This window comes from Meriones unguiculatus, chromosome 11 (genome assembly GCF_030254825.1).
Source record: "Meriones unguiculatus strain TT.TT164.6M chromosome 11, Bangor_MerUng_6.1, whole genome shotgun sequence".
NCBI lineage: Eukaryota > Metazoa > Chordata > Mammalia > Rodentia > Muridae > Meriones > Meriones unguiculatus.
The window spans coordinates 8,798,378-8,815,571 of record NC_083359.1 but is presented as its reverse complement, the minus strand read 5'-3'; the positions used below and the strand labels follow the sequence as shown (position 1 = coordinate 8,815,571).

The window sequence follows — 17,194 nt, the reverse complement described above, 5'->3', positions numbered from 1 at the left end:
TACCATGAACTGCCACACGAGGTTCTGAACTGTCTATATGCAAACCACAGAGCAGGGGAAACAGAGGTATGCTCTGTGTACCTCTTGAAATTCTTTGCAAGGTCTGGTGCATTTGTCTGAAGAGAGGGTTCGAGGCTCTGAAACAGCCTTAGGAAGAACAAGGACTCAATTCCTTGAGGATCACAGGAGGTACGGGCCAGTGCTTCCTCTAACCCTGTATATGCTCTGAACACACAAAAATCCAGTGTCAGCAACTGGGGTGTAGCTCTGTTGGAACAATGTTCGCCTGGCATGCACAAGGCCCCCAGCCTGACCTCCAGTAAGAAGTACACTGGGTGTGATAGCCCATGCTTGTAATCCCAGCTCCTTTGGGTAGAGGCTAGAGGATCAAAAGTTCAAGGTCAGCATTGGCTATGCAGAGAGTTAGAGGCTAAGGACACAAGACCTTGCTTCAAAACATTTATTGCCACACATGTTATCAAATACAGAAGAAAGCACTATGTGACTGGGGGTGGTTAAACTGTCCGGCTCCTGCCATGAGGAAACTAAGATGGAAACAGTATGTGAGAGGAGAGCAACTTACGCTGCAGTACAAAGCTGGCCAGACATTTGGCTAGCTGGTTCCAGGGTCCTAGAACACGCCCTTCTCATTTGTCACAGACACTTAGACATCCCTGAGCTCCACTCCCACATGCCTAAGGCCAACGACCATTTCCTGGAAGGGCTCTGATCCCCATATTACAGGCAGCAAGGGCAGCTCTCCAGGTCTACAGGCCTCATCATGAGCCACAGGGCCAGGGCGCCCCAGAAAAGGGGGAAGTCTGATTAACCCTGCCTCTTCCCTTTAGCCCTTCCAGGCCAGTGGTTGGAGAGGTGCCAAAGCGCCAAAGACATACACGTGAAGACCCTAGAGAGCCAGGTTCCACAATGCAGTGTGTGATTATACCAGACACCCCAAACATCGGCCTCCTCCCTGAAACCAGTCTCGGCCTCCACTGGTGGGCTTCTAACTGGCACTTGCCAATGTTGCCTTTTCTCCCCACCCCTCAACAAGGGCTTGTCAGTTTCTTCCACACTTTGGCATTCTTGAGAGCAGTGCTCCCAGGACTGGGGAAACAGCATGTGATCCGTACAACCCTCTTACTGTCTATTGCGCAAATAGCTTATGATGGTCTGGAAAATCCATTTTCTGTGTGAGAGAGACAGAGTTACCGCGGAGGCCATACAAAGTTGGCTTCTGATTTTCAAAAGACAGAGACATACACATCGCTAAAGTTATGCGGTGTGAAATGTCGTCTTTGATGATTCAGCCCAGGGAAGGTACCTGAGGATCCAGCAGCCCCTGGGGCATCACTGTGGATGTCATTAGAGGCAAAGGTGGAAGCTTTACATCGTGGCTGTGGGTTCTCCAGTCTGTGGTATACACACCTTAGGAACAAACTCCAGAGAAACATCGAAGGGTGTGAGGGAAGCCACGGTACAGAATCCAGGGAGATGTGGATCCAATTAGATTCTGGAAGCTCCTCCCAGGAAGTAGTCCCTACAGCCTCTTTTATCGGCAATGGGAAAAACCTCACAAAGGTCAGCTGAGGTTCTCCCTCTCCCATCTGCAGCAGACTGCTTACCTACCGGGGTCCTTCAAGAATATAGGGTCTGTGTGTGTGTCTATGCAACAAAGCCAGACCAAAGCAATCATCGTTCTGCAGAGCACCCATGGCCCTCCTGTCTCTGCTGCTCCACAAGACCATGTGGGACAGGCAGGCTACCACTTTCCCTGAAAGAACCTGAGAAAGGAAAACAAAAACTGCGAGGTGGGTGACGCGTCGGCCTTCGAACAGAGGGAACGGACCAGATCTGTAGTTTGCCCCTAACCAGTAGAGGTTAGAGCACTGGCAGCCTAGAAACCAAGCCTAGCTTCATTCTGGCTAAGACTTCGGGGAGGGGCTCCTGGCCAGGACCAGCCAAAGTTAGGGGAGGCGAAACCACAAAACACAGTATCTCCAGGTGGCAAACGACCTAGGGACTGAAATCTTACCAGTGTTAGGGACATGCCTCAGAAGCTGGTTTTTGCAGCATTCCCTAGGGACCCTTGGAAGAGGGTGATAGGTAGTGGGCAGAGAGCAAGAGAACCCTGGGCCAAGTCAGGCATGCATCTCTGTCCCCTCTCTCACCAACTATCCCCGGGGACCTGTGGAGGAGAGGAGCGGGGACAATGGTCCAACAGGTCCCCTTCATCAGCCTCGCTGGTCACCCTCCTCGCCCTAGTCTTGAGGGCCCCAAATTCAGAGGGAACGCAGAGGCACCTGCCGCCACACCGCTCCACGCCCGCGGAAGAGGGACCCTTGGGCGGTGCCTCCCGACGTTCTCTTGTCTCCCCCCCCCCCGTAGGGGCGGGGCGCTCCGGGATCCGCCGCGCCCCCCATGCCCCCTCCCAGAGCTCACCTGGCGCAGGTGCTGCAGCAGCGTCCCCGCCTCCTCCCGCCGGCCCTGGCGCACCATCCGCAGCAGCTCCTGGACCATGCCGACGCGCCGATGGTAGGGGGGTAGCCCGGCGGCCGCGCGCCCCGCCTTGTCCCCGGCGCGCAGCAGCAGCGACGCCCAGAAGTCGGGTCTCTCGCGGCGGGGGGCGGGCGCCGCGCCCGGGCTGGCTCTCTCCGTCAGGCTGCCCTTAGTCTGCCGAGTGCCCATGCCGCCGCCCGCCCGGGGCTGCGCGCACCGGACCAAGGCCGCGTCCCCCGCCGGCTGCGCGCCTCCCCGGCGGCAACTTTGGGGGAACTGTTGCGCGCGGGAGGCGCGGGCGCGGGGCGGGGGCGGCTGCGGCCCGCGCTCCCCTCGCTCCTCCCTCCTCGCTGCCCCGGCGCGCTCTCCCGGCGCTCGCCGCCCGCCGGCCCCGCCCCGCCCCGCCGGCCCCGCCCCGCCCCCGCGCCGCCGCCGCGTGTCTCCCTCCCTTCCCGGCGTCCGCTCCTTCCCGCCGCGCGGCTCTGGGCTGGGGGTGCCCGGCGCCCCCGCCCTGCATTGTCCCCGGTGGCAGCGCCCCCTGCCGGCCACCGTGCCGCGCCTTTTGGGGCCCGCGGCGTCCGGGCAAAGGCCGGTGAGCCCGTCGCTGAGTTCCCCGATGCTTTCAGGACCGCGCGAGGGGGTGAGACCCGGCGTGGGGGGCGGGGGGCGGGTCCGTGCGTGGAGCCGGGGGGGGGGGGAGACTCTGGAACCTGGAGACGCTGTTCGCCCCGGAGTCTGGTTTCTCCGAGTGGGCTCCGCGGAGGAGCAGGCCCCCGGGCTGCCCGAGGTCTCAGGCCTGGCCCCGTGCCCGCTGAGGGAGTCTCCTCTGAGTGGTTCCCGAGCTCGTCCCTTGGCGCCCCCGTGGCTTTCAGGGTGCGGGTCGGTGACTGGTGCACGGACTCGGACCCGGATTCTCTGTTTTCGTGAACTCCGCTTCCTCGTTCTCCCCCGGACGCTGCGGAGAGGTCGTCCTAAAATGTGGCTTCTGGTTGCAGGTTCCTGTTGGCTTCTTCCGGGGTTTCTTCCGCCAGCCCTCTGGGAACCCGTGGTGCTTGGGAAAGGCGCTTTGGGAGGCCTGTGTGCCCTGTTTCTAACCGTAGGAGGGGCAGCAGTTTTGTTCTCGTCGTTTTCTTCAAGTCCCAAGATTAGAAGAGTAACTTTATGCCAAGATCTGGAAGGTTCTCTCGTTCTCTCCCTCCCTCTCCCTTTCTCTCTCTTTCTATGTGTGTTTACCTGGTTGGTTGGTTTTTCTTTTTGTTTAACAAGGTTTCTCACTGGTCTGGAACTCCCAAGCTGGCTAGTTTGGCTGGCCAGTGAACTCCACACTTGACTTAAAAAAAAAAAAAAAAAAAAGATAGGTCACATTATGTATCCTTGGCTAACCTGGAACTTTTTATGTAGACTAGGCTGGCCTTGAACTCAAAAGATTTACCTTAACTCTGCCTCAAGAGTGCTGGGATTAAAGATGTGACGTTGTTTGTTTGTTTTTCGAGACAGGGTTTCTCTGTATAGTCACCCAGGCTGTCCTAGAACTAACTAGCTCTGTAGACCAGGCTGACCTCAAACTCACAGAGACCTGCCTGCTTCTGCCTGCCTGGGATTTAATCTGGGATTAAATACATGGGCCATCATGCCCGGCTGGCGTTTTGTCTTTAAAAAAAATATTTTTTTAATAAATATTTTTAAATTGAAATTTTTAAAATTAATTTAAATTTTAATTCTTTATTTTTATTTTTTTAAAGAAGTGAGTAATGGGTACCAACCTCAGGTCCTTCTTGCAGAGCAAGCACCAGGTCCTGCTTCACAAGGCCAGCTTTCCCTTAGCCTAGTGGAGACTTTTTGAAGAAATTATGTAATGACACTTGTTATTCAGGACCATTGATTCTCTGCAGGGTTTGGCACTAGGGGAGAGAGACAGAGCTTGGTTCTGAGTTTATAGCAGAGCAGCTGGGTGGGTGATGATGGGTGGAAATAACTAAGTGGAATCACCCTGCACATGGGGATTCTGGCTAAACTGGCCTGTCAGAATCACCCAGGAACGGAGTGAGTCAGCATCCCTGTAGGCTGGTAGAGGATGAAAAACCTCATCCGAGACACTGCCAAACGGAGTGCTTCCTAGACTGACTTGAGAAAACTCTGTGCTGGACCTGGATTCCTCCAGGACGTGCGCAGATGGGCCTGACAAGCTTGGCCAAGCAGACACTCTTTTCATTATATGAGCTCCAAGCAGAGGTGCTCTAGAAGCGAGAGTTCTTTTCCTACTTCCCCAGTTTCTTCTCTGTCAACCCTGAGTGCCTCGGGGATGAGGCCTCGGGTCTAAGTTCTTCTTCCATCGTCCACTCTCAGAGTTATTTGAGGACTGCTCTGGCTTCACAGCTCAGCACCACATTCAAACCCACTTGGCATTTGTGTGCACAGTACATTGATGGGCATCCTGGGAATCCAGTGTGGGAAATATCCCATATCTCGTCTCTGGTCTGCATGACCACCCAGGAAAGTTTTGTTTTTCAAGACAAGGTTTCTCTGTGTATCCCTCGCTGTCCTGGAACTTGCTCTGTAGACCAGGCTGGCCTGCAGTAGGGGATCCCCCCACCCCCCTCCCTTGTACTGGCATTAAAGGTGTGTGCCACCGTACTCGGCTTCAGCCAGGCTTTTAAGAACTGCCTCATATTTATTGTTACAACTTCTTTATCTCCATTCATCCTTCTTCCACTCCATTTTGGCTTCTGGCCACACCACATCATTGCAGTGTGTCTTGCCGGTGACCCAGTTGCTAAATTCAGAGGCTACTTCAGTCTTCCTCTTACTTAGGCCCAGCAGCGTGTGTTCCTGTTGCCCCATTGGTTTTGGTGGAAACTACTTTCTAGTCTGGCATGATGGCGCACCCTTGTAATTCCAGCACTTGGGAGACTGAGGCAGGTGGATAGCAAGTTTGAGGCGAGATACTGAATTCCAGGACAGCTTGGGCTACAAAGGAAGACTTTGCAAAAGGAACTACCCTGTGGGTTTCCACTTGTAGTTCAGGAGATGGGATCAAGAGCTTCATGTGTGTTTCCTCCTTGAGTCCTTTGGAGCCCTCTTCATTTATTTATTTATTTTTACTTGTTTGCACAAGGTACTGTATGAATCCCCATTGATTGTAGGCTTTGCCAGTTCTGCTCATGGCTCTCACACCATGCATATTCCAGTGGCCCTGGTTCTTTCTAGTTTGTGAGCTAATAACTGAACTTGCCGTTGGTTTGTGGTTATCGGTAGAAGGCACAAGATTTAGAGGTTAGGGACCTAGGACTTCACTGCTCTGACAGAGCAAGTTGCAGGAACATCAGCATATTTGCCTGAGTTCTTGCCTTCAAGCCCTGCAGGGGCAGCGTGATGGACCCAGATGGATGCTCCGCAGACAGATGGTCCGAGTCATAGCTGAGAAGCACGGAGCTTGGGGGGCGGGGGGAGTCTATGGCTTATAAAGGAAGCAGTAAATTGTCATCCTTCAAGGTTGCTTGTTATAAGCCCAACGTGAGAAGAGGCACAGGTGAGAAGCAGGCTCTTTCCAGTCACAACACGTGAGAGTGTGCCGGGCTCCTGGAGGATTGTCTCCCAACAGTGGACACTTCGCCTTCCTTCAACGAGAGCATTCTCTCGAAGGCCTGCTGCTCAAGCGGAACACTCCGGTCTCTGCTGCCTGCCAGGGACGGGCCAGAGATCCCGGAACGAGTGTACATTTGATCGTGTCCTTCAGTAACCGCTCTCTGCTCACTCGGATACCAAGGCGGGTGGTGCCTGTCTCTGTTGGTTCTCCTGTTCTCCATCTGCTGTGGTTCACTTGTGTCTCCCGGCAGCTGTGAGATTTGCTTTCTTATGGTCGTATTTTCCCAGGTGAAAAAATGGAATCTTAGACAGGTAAAGTGATTTGTGCAAGGCCGCACAGTGAAGGGCAGAGCTAGGAAATCAAACTTAGGTCTGTCCAGATTGAAAGCCTGTGCTGTTATACTTTATACCGTTGATCTTCCTCTTAAAATATGCTCCTCTCTGATACACAGCTGTTGGCTTGGTTGAGGATCTATTTGACCCTGTTCTCATTTTTCTCTCTGTGTTAGCTTTTCTTTACTATAGCAAGTGTCTGAGAGAATCAACTTATAAAGAAAAGAGGTTTATTTTGGCTCATGCTTTTATTTACTTTTGTTTTGTTAAAAAAAGATTTATTTTTAATTATGTGGGTGCCTGCATGAGTGCTTGCTTGCCTATCTGTGTATAGGTATGTGCACCCGAATGAAGACACCCTTAGAGGCCAGAAGAGGGCATCAGATTCCCTGGAGCTGGATTAATGGTGGTTATGAGCCACAAATCCCACCCCACACCCTTCAGTTGTTCCCCGCAGGAGCTGTGGTCACAGCAGCGCATACATGACTTTGAAGAGGAGTTGTCATAGATGCTTGGGCTCCAGTCAGCTCTAGTCTGGGACCCCATAGAGCTAGAGGAGCCCAGGAGTGGGAGAAAGGCAGTGGGAGGTTTTCTCTCATGATCATTGTGGACTGAGAGGAATTTAGTACTGACCTTTAGTGGACATCAGTGAAGCTGCCCCCTTACAACAAAGGGGTTTTCCTGTTTCTTACTTGACGGTTTTCTATTTGTTCTTCTGCATGTTCAAAGTTTAGACAGTCTTTTTAGTTTGAACTCTCTCCTAGGCCCGTCTGTGTATGTCCTTATAAGATCCAGCTTTAGCAAAGAACTTTGCCACGGTTATTTAGCTAGAACCCTTTGTCTTTATTATCTGATTGCTCCCACGATCAGGCTTTTTTTATTCCCCAGGTGGTGCTTGTTCGTGCTGGCGTGTCTTCAGTAAGAATCCTGTCAGGTCAGTTTAACCAGACTCCCTCTTACCTTTCCTATTTCCTCTTGGTAATTTTCCATCCGCTGACCTTACTCTTCGCTGGTGACTCTAAGTTCCCCCATCTGTGCCATCCTCAGGGTTGAACTCCCCTTCTTCTCTGCACTGGAAATCAGCTGTAGTGGTCCCTAATTTGGGGACATGATCTTGAATGAGGTTTTCTTTATTCTGCCTTTATACGTATTGAAGAACTTTTTTTTTTTTTTGATAGGTTCATTTTCTCTTCACTTGTCTCTTTTCTAGGGTGCCCTTGCTTGTTCAGTTATCGCCTTTCCAGGGTGTCCACAGTAGCCCAGTTATTTTTCTGTCACATTTCTGACACCTGGTCCCTTCTTTCAACAGAGAGAGCTTTAGGGTCCTTGTGTCCGTTATTTTTCTTCTTGCTGTGACAGGAAGAAAAGATACCTGGCACAGGCAGTTTGATGAAGGAAGAGACTGTTTGGCTCACAGTCCAAGAGCATATTCTCTCATGGCAGCAAAGTCACAGCCTCCTGAGGTGGGTGTGACATCGCCTCTGTAGCCAGGAAGCAGAGGGAAAGACAGATGCTGGCACTTCACTGGATTTCTTTGTATTTTCATTCTTTTCTTATGTTTTTGGCGGGGTGTGATAGCGCTCACCTTTGATCCTGGCGTGGGAGGCAGGGACAGGTGAATCTTGGAGTTCCAGGCCAGCCAGATCCAACCCAGTCTCCAGGTCTCCTCACAGCACCATAGGCACAGTCTTGATCCGCCTATTTAGTGCTGCCAAGAGCCGTGGACAATGGTTTCATGCTTCCCTTTCTGCTCCCTAATTGGGTTTTCATTGCTCCATGCATGGCTGGCCTTAATCTAGTTATTTAGTTGGTTCTATAATAGGAGCTCACAAACTCATCATCCAAAACAAAACCAAGCCACAGCAGTTCTGGGATGGTATAATTCGGACCTGGAATGTCTGTTAACGGCGTGGTCCCAGGCTTAGCGAGACTTAGGAGGTGGTGGAAGCTGTGAGAGGCGAGGCCTGGAGGCCTGCTGGGAAGCCTTAGGTCGCTGTAGGCGTGCCCTCGAAGGACTTAGCCCTTGCTCATGCTCTCTTTCATTTCCCACATGCCATATATAAGCATCTCTCTCTACTCCTGCCATGATGTGCTGCTGTCTTGTCACAGACTGAAAAGCAATGGAGGGGCTGGAGCCATGCTCAATGGTTTAAGAGAAATGTAAGCTCTTACAGAGGACCTCAGGTTCATTCCCAGCAGCCACATGGCAGCTCACAACTGTCTGTACCTCTAGTCCCAAGGGATCTGATACCATCTTCTGGCTTCAGAAGGCACCAGGCATGCAGGTGGTGTGCACAGACATACATGCAGGCGGAACGCCCATACGCATGAAAATAAATGTAGAAAAAACATTTTATAAAGCAGTGGAGCTGTGGCCCAGGGCTAGAGCCTCAGCCTCCGAAACTGTGAGCCGAAAGAGCCTTTCACCTTTGTAAGTTGATTACCAGGTATTTTGTTATAGTAACAGAAACCCGGCTAATATGTGACAGGAACTGACGTGGAATCATAGAATTCTCTTCCATCCGAGATCCTGCCTCTCTCTGCTTGCTTAGCCTACGTCCTGAATCTGGTGTTTATCCTTCTTTGCTTTCCCCTTTATCATATTTTAAATTTACTTAAATGGAAAGTTTCAAACACGCACAGCTTGAGACTAGTCTGATCTTGCTCTACCTTCATCTACCTTTCCCCTTTCAGTTTTGCTTGCCCTCAGACTGGCCTTGACCTCCTCTGACTCGCTGGCCTTGAACCTCAGGGATTAGGGGCCTGTACTTCCAGGCCCAATGGTTTCTGCATCCTGTAGGCAGTTGTTTTTTTTTTTTCTCTAAAGAGTATCTATTCTTGCTTTGGGTTATTTTTAACTTTATCAAAGTTCATCTTGCTGCATGAATCTTTTTGTGGAGTGACTTTTCTTTTTTTTCCATATACTAATGTGTCAGTAGAACTCAGTTCTGCAGTGTGTCACCATAGATCACTCACTTTGTGTAATGGCTCACTGCGGGCTTATACCTTGGCTTGTTTTTTCCACTCCGCCACTGAGGACCGCTCAATTTGTTTATGGGTTTTTGCTGCTGTGAAGAGTGCTACTGTGAACATTTTTTTTTTTAAAGAAAAGATTTATTTTTAATTTTTAAATTATATGTAGATGTGTACGCCTGCAAGTGATGCAGGTGCCTCAGAGGTCAGTGGCATAGGGTCTCCTAGAACTGGAGTTGTGGACTGTTCTGAGCCACCATGTGGGTGCTGGGACTCGAGCCTGGGTCCTCTGGAATAGCAGCCTGTACACTTAACTGCTGAACCATCTCTCTAGCCCCTGTATACTTATGTACAGAGAGAGAGAAAGAGAGAGAGAAAACCTTCTGTGGCCGTGGAGTGGAATGCTGTAGGCTTTGCATCCTCTGAGCAGCCACATGCTGGGGCTTTAGCCCCAGCGTGATGCTCTTTAGAGCCTGGTTTTGGAGAGTAATTAGACGAAGTCTAGAGGGCTGAGCTCTTGAGACCGTAGAGCTTGCTCTGTCCCCACATGCCCCCCTCCCGAGGAAAGACCATTTCAAACACAGCAAGGAGGAGACTGCGAGGAGCTGGGAAGAATCCTTGCTAGAAGCTCACTTGGTACCTTTAGCTTTCATCCTGGGCACTGTGAGGGTAAATCCTGTCCTTTAGCCACCTACTGTGGGTTTATTAGGAGGACCCGAGCTGACTAGGATAGCCAGAGAAGTCGGCTACGTCTTCATACGCCTGTATATCTGCTTTTCCTGTGGAGTGTCTCTATCTCTGGCCTGTATCTCTGTTGGGTTGTTATGTTAGTTTGGGGTCACAGCTGTAAAAAAACAAAAACAAAAAACAAACAAACCACAATTTTGGTAAATTAAAGCAGCAGAACTTCCCAGCACAGTGGAACACAAATCCTAGCTCTCTAGAGGCAGAGGCAAGCAGATCTTTGTGAATTTGAGGCCAGCTGGGTCTACAGAGTGAAACCCAGGACAGCCAGAGCTAAGTAGAGAGACTTCATCTCCAAAAATAACAACAACAACAAAAATCAGACCAAACATACAGGAAACCTCATAACTTCTTTACAGCCGCCACAGGTCGAGATAACTTAGGCCTACTGACAAACAGCCGCATAAAAGTGTCATCTAGTCTCGCAGGGAGTTAGCATTCAGCTGTAAAAGAGGAAATGCTAATGGCTGGAGCAACATGGGTGGACAGTGCTACGTAAAATAAGCCACCACAAAATGACATTGCTCTGCCTACAGGCATGCCATGGGGTGGTCACATTCATGAGAGAGCCGAACAGGGTAAGGGGAATGTGGAACTCTTTAGTGGGTGCAGAATGTGTGTTTGCGAAGATGAAAAGAGCCCCAGAGACTGACAGTAGTAGAGGATGCTGAACAAGGTGAGTGGCTGTATGGATGTTTAAAAATGGTGGCGTCCATAAACCCTTCACCACCACTAAAAACAGTCACAGGGCAGCATCGGCTTGTGAAGTAAAATTCTGCTTTGTTTCGTTTTTTCCTTTTGTGTACTGAGCATTGAATGAACAGTATTTGGGTCCCCCATCAGGTATGGGGCTTCCCAGTGAGAGTGAGATTCATGGCCTGGGAGGCAGGGTATGCAGACAGGTTGTAGAAAATGTTCAGCATGACAAAGGTCTTCTATTGATGAGCTCAGAGTAGCCAGTTCTTTCTAGGAGGCTGGGAGCCTAAAAAGAAAGCTTATATGTAACTGTAATCCTGAGACATAAAAATATTCTCCCTACATTTTGCTGGCTGGGGAGGGAGAGATTCCGTTGGGATCAGGTTCCGGTGCTTCCTGGTGCACCCAGCCTCTACACTTGATCCTTCAGGTGATGGAGGAAGCACAGGCCAGCCGGTCGGCACTGGCCGACAGAGACCACGGCACCAGGAAGGGTGTCAGGACAGTCTACTGGAAGTTTCTGAACAGGAGATTGGCAGATCCTTTTACTCAACCATACACCATCAGTTATTTTGTTTATTGTTTCTAAACTAAGCAGCAAGCTTAAGAAAGGAATAAAGGCTGGCGTTTTCAGGAATGTTTATAAGAGTAAATGTGTGGGGTTTGTAAATAGCATTATGGGGCTGGAGAGAGGGCTCAGCAGTTAGAGCACTGGATGGTTTTGTAGATGGCCTCCTGGTTGGTTCCCAGCATCCACGTGGTGGCTCACAACCATCTGTAACTTCAGTTCCTAGGAATTGGATGTCCTCTTCTGGCCTCTGCAGGCACCCTACTCGACACAAACCAAAACACAGACCCATCTATACAGATAATTAAAAACAAAAATATTTTTAAAATTTGCGTAGTCAGATCCAAATTGCTCCACACAGCAGGGACACTTCAGAGTTCACACGTGAATCCACATCCTTATTTTCACAGAAACTCTGGCAGCTACATTCTTTTTTCTCTTCAGCTGTGTTTCAAGTGCATCTTTACCGATCACACCTCGTATTTCATTGCAGTCAAGTTATTTTTCCAACAACTTAAGTTATTTTTCTTACTTAAGTTTCTAGAGCCTTGTATGTTTTTATGACTTGGTAGCTGTCTACAAATCTGCAGTTCACAGGGACTTTGACACCGTCTCAAAGCTTCTCAGGTAGTGTGAAGGGATTTCCCATCAGCTACAGCCAGGAAAGCTGTTCAGCAAAGCAACACCCTACTGTCAGGTGTCCAGGAGATAAGACAAACTGCCGGCATCCCAAGGCTCAGCTGGATGTTACTCCTTCCTGTTTTCATCAGGCCGAAAGGAATCCTCCCCAGTCCATTTCCTGGAAATGCTGTCCTTCCTAAGAGTCTAGTTCATCACCCTCAAAAAGAACAAGAATCACCCAGGTACTTAAAAGTATTATCTTGCATTAGGCAAATTATTAAAAAAAAAAAAATCTTTTTCCTGCATACAAATTCCAGGGAATCTGTAACAATTAGCTCAGAAAGTCTGTTCTTTACAGACAAGCCAGCATGGTAAGACAAAACAAAATAAAGAAAAAAATCTCGGGGGAAGAGAACTCTTAGAAGCCTTAGCAAGGAGTGGCACACATCACTTCAGTTCATGCCTGTAGCTGTCACATGGTCACTCTAAATTGCAAAGGAGGCACAGAGTTTCTTTGCAGAGTTCTTCTGGCTTTTCCAAGCATCTCGAGGGACTATTCTCGTCTTCTGGGAGTGGCACAGCTGAGATCTTGAGGGCATATTGAAATGCACTTCTTTCTGGATCTTCAATCGGCACCTCTGCTATTCTGTCAGTCGCTTTGTGAGCAAAACTGAACAGCCATCAGCTGAGCTGTTTCATGATGTTCAATATCCAGCTGACGGACAGGTGACCATTTCTTTCTTGTCTAGAACAGTTGTTCTCAGTTGGGTTGGTTTTTGTGCCCAAGGTTTCCAAACTAAAAAGTGAGTGAAGAAGTAGTGAAGCTGGAGTTTTCAGGCCTGTTTGGAAAGAGCAACACACACTGGGTTATAAAACACCAGTGGTGGGGCTGGAGAGACAGCTCAGCAGTTGGAGCGCCTGGTGTGCTTGCAGAGGTCCTGGTTCTAGTCCCAGGACCCACATGTGGCTCACAACCGTAACTGGTTCTAGTGTTTAATGCTTGGAGGTTAAATTAAAACACTGTTACATCTATTTATTTATGTGTGTTGTCATGGCATCTGTGTGGAGAGACTTACTTTTTCCTCCTCCTTCTCCTCCTCTTTTTCCTCCTCCTCTTTTCCATTTTTCTTTCGAAACAGGGTCTCCCCAAATAGCCTCCTGGCTGTTCTGGAACTCACTATGTAGACCAGGCTGGCCATGAACTCACAAAAATTCATCTGCCTCTGCCTCCCAAGTGCTGGGTCTAAAGGTGTGCGGCGCCACAACCAGCTGGAGAGACATTTTTTAATGTTATAACTGGGGGTGGGGTACCGCTGGCATCAGAGGATGGCGGAAGCCAGAGGTGTTGTTAAACATCCTACTATGCCTTCTCTCTCTACAGAGGAATTACACAGTCTATCATGTCAATGGCATCAAAATTAAAAAAGCCTTGATATGGGGGCTGCAAAGTTGGCTACATAGTTAAGAGCACTTGTCCTTCTAGAGGACCCAGGTTCAGTTCCCAGAACCCACATGGTGGCTCAAGGCCGCCCATCAGTCTAGCTCCGGGATATCTCACACCATTTTCTGCCTTCCATGGGCGCCAGGCATGGACAAGGTTCACATACATATTCATATATACAGGCAATGCAAACAAACAAACAAGTCTAAGTGAAGAGTCAGATGCAGAACTCCTGTCTAGGCACCCACGTGCCTGCCATCCAGTTCTCTCAGAAAGTCAAACTGTCCACTCAAGTACTCTTCCGACGGTGTAAGCACTGAGAGTTACAGGGCAGTGCCAGCCAGACCAGGATGTACCCCAGCCCGCCCTTGCAGGCATGACCGAGTGACTAGTTCTCACTAGTGGTGCGTAACCCAGTCTCTCACCCTTTCTCCTGGCAAGATGGAGATGATAGCCAGGGGCTGAGGGAGAGCCACAGTTGCAGCCCAGACCCCTGACTCTCTATATGGGGAAGCTACCCACCCACTGGAAATATAGGTGGCTTTTACATTTTATTATTTATTATTATTACTCTGTGTGTGTGTGCACACATACGCTTGTGTGTGAATGTATGTGATGTATATGTGTGTCCTGGTCACATGTGCTGTAGCATGCATATGGAGGTCAGACTTTTAGGAGTTGCTTCTCTCCTTCCACTTTGTTGCAGTGCGGTCTGATTTACTTCATCTCCCTGTGTGTTCTAGGCGAGCTGGCCCTCAAGCTTATGGGGAGTTCTCCTGTGTCTGCCTTCCATCTTGCCACAGAAGTCTGGGACTATAGGTGTGTGCCACCGAATCTGGCTTAAAAACACGCCGGGTTGTGCTGGTGAACACCTTTAATCCCAACACTTGGAAGGCAGGGGCAGGCAAATATGAGTTCAAGGCCAGCCTGGTTTATAGCGTGAGTTCCAGAACAGCCAGGGCTACACAGAGAAACCCTGTCTTCAAAACAAACAAGCAAAAAAACAAACTAAAAAACCCACATTTGTTTTATTGTTTATTTTATGTATATGGGTGTTTGCCTACATGCATGTCTGTGTACCACATGTGTGCCAGAGTGCATGCCTGTACACCACATGTGTGACTACATGCATGCCCTCCATCGCATGTGTGCCCGGTGCCTGTGGAGGGGATCGTAGCCCCTGGAAATGGGAGCTTTAGTGTATTTTGTTTTGGTTTTCCTGCATGTATGTCTGGGCATCACATGCTGGCCTGGTAGCCTCAGAAGCTGGGAGAGGGTGTTGGATCCCCTGGAGCTAGAGTTGTGGGCCACCATAGGCGCTAGAGCTCATGGGTGCTGGGGTTAGAGCCCTGAGCCACCATGTCTGACTTGCAGTTATGTTAGAAAACAAGTGAGTCAGCAGATGTCACAAAAGCTTATCTCATCGCAGTGAATAAGTTGCCCAAACCTTTAAATAAATATGTAGATTCTCTCTAACCTGTTTCCACACAGGGAGCCTTAGAAAGCAAAGAGGACTCTGATTAGGAAAAGCAAGCTAGAGCCGGGCAGTGGTGGCTCGTACCTTTAATCCCAGCACTCGGGGGGTGGGGGGGCGAGGAGCTGAGGCAGGAGTATTTGTGAGTTCAAGGCCAGCCTGGCCTACAGAGAGAGTTCTAGAACTTCCAGGGCTACACAGAGAAACCTGTCTTGAAAATCAAAACAAAAAAAAAAAAAAACAAAAAAAAAAAAGGAAAAGCATGCCCCTGAGGCTAGCCTAGGGCCATTTTTCCAAGCTTGCCACTGAGGGGCTGTCTGCTCTATGTGATGCAGTTCCATCATCAAGTCGGTCAACATGCTTGAGCCACAAGATATCCAGGTATACGGCTAAACACGGTTTTGACTATTTCTATGCTGCAGCCGGGTACGAAGTATCCAGACTTGTGTGTTAAAGGCTTGGTTGCAGCCTATGGCACCGGTGAGAAGTGGAAGAACATCTCAGATAGGACCAACAGGATGTGGAAGTGCAGTATTTGTAATCTCAATACCCAGGAAGCTGGGGCAGGAGGATTCCCATAAGTGTGAGGTATACCTGGGTTACACAGTGAGACACCGTCTGTAAAAACCAGAAAGCGAAAAAGAGGTGGGACCAGTGGGTAAGTTAAGTCACCGGGAGCATGTCCCTGATCCTTTCTCTCTTTGCTTTCCAGTGGCCATGAGTTGAAGAGCCCTGCTCTGCGAATTGCTCCCACCAGGATGTACTGAGCTGCTACAGGCCCAAAGCAAGGAGGCCAGATGCGCATGGAAACTCTGAGGCTGTGAGCCAAGACAAGTCTTCATCCCAGCGTGTGAGGCTAGCCCTCGGCTGCCACTCCTTCCCAACCATGGTGCCGTGGCTGTGGAAGGGCCTGGTAGGCATCGGCCTCTTTGCCCTCGCCCACGCTGCCTTTTCGGCTGCACAGCATAATTCTCACATGCGACTGACGGAAAAGAAGTATGGCTCACTGCCAATAGACATAGTGCTCCAGACGCTGTTGGCCTTTGCAGTGACCTGCTATGGCGTAGTTCATACTGCAGGGGACTTTAAAGACAGGGACGCCACCTCAGAACTGAGGAACATGAAGTTTGACACCTTAAGGAATCGCCCATCTTTTTATGTGTTTCCTCCTCCTGGCCGTGGACGGTTCCAGTCACCGGATACAAGGCATTCTTCGAACCTCAGCGCATCATCTTCTGACATGCTGTCAAAGTTTTGAAAGCTCAAATCCGCTGTACTGTTCAGTTTTTTACAAACTAAGTAGCAAGACAGAAGCAGAATTAAGCACTGGGATTTGGGAATGTAAAACACCTCCTGCACGTCAGTATTTTTATTGATATTTTCAGACTTAATTTTTGAAAATCTGTAATAAAAAGAGACCCACAAAAGATATTTATCTCAGGTGTGCTGTCACAGCTGTCGGAAGCTGACTAACTGTGTTTTTGGATGAGGCGATCTCAGCCCCAGTAAAGTGGATAATGCAGGTGAACCTCACCTCATCCGTCAAGAGCTGAATGGAACAGAAAGGCTTTAGTAAGGAAGATATGCTTCTGCATGCTGAGCTGAGACATCGGTTTTTCTCTGGCTCTGCCCCTTAAGCGCAAACATCAGCTCTGCTTGCATTTTGAGCCCATGCGCTCTCAGACTGGATTTGTGTGTGGGCTTTCCTGGGCTCCACTGACTGACTACGGTCCTGAGGAAACTTGTAGGTTTTCACAGTGTGCAGTCCGGTGCTTCATTGCAACTGTCACCACGGGTTCCTTCCAGGTGCTCAGACTGATGATCTGGAGACTGCTGTGAGCCATAAGCAAAAAGATGATGATGATGGCTTTCCACGCTGTGTGCAGAGGCCTGACTGGGAAGGAGAGAAAGAGGCCAGCATTCCCAGAAGAGTGCAGAGTAGAGGTGGAGAGAGCCTTGCCCCTGCCTGTCCCTCTGTCCCAGCGGCCACCTCCATGTGTCACTTGCTACAGTCTAGTTATCCAAGCACTTCCCTTTTGTGCTGTGCTTCCGTTGAGATTCTGCCATTTGCAAATATGTTAGGGGCCGTCAGAGGACAAGAGTCAACAAGGAGGCTGTGTTTGTGTAAAACTATCCCTGGTGTCTACAGGGGATTGACTCCACAGCCATGCACTGGAACCAGAATGCTTGGACGCTCAAGTAGTCCTTAGAAAATGACATCGTATCTGCACATAACCCTCCCATATGTTTTTCTCTAGAT

At 49.7% G+C, this 17,194-nt stretch overlaps 1 protein-coding gene across 1 annotated transcript in view; it reads right to left on the bottom strand.

The window, feature by feature from the left end:
- Lrrc75a (leucine rich repeat containing 75A) overlaps positions 1 to 2,688 on the bottom strand; it is a 39,818-nt gene extending 37,130 nt beyond the window's left edge. Inside the window, exon 1 of the mRNA XM_060363525.1 lies at positions 2,443 to 2,688. Within this exon, the coding sequence (XP_060219508.1) occupies positions 2,443 to 2,688 (246 nt within the window). The remainder of the gene's footprint in view (positions 1 to 2,442) is intronic.
- Between the last annotated feature and the right edge of the window lie 14,506 nt (positions 2,689 to 17,194).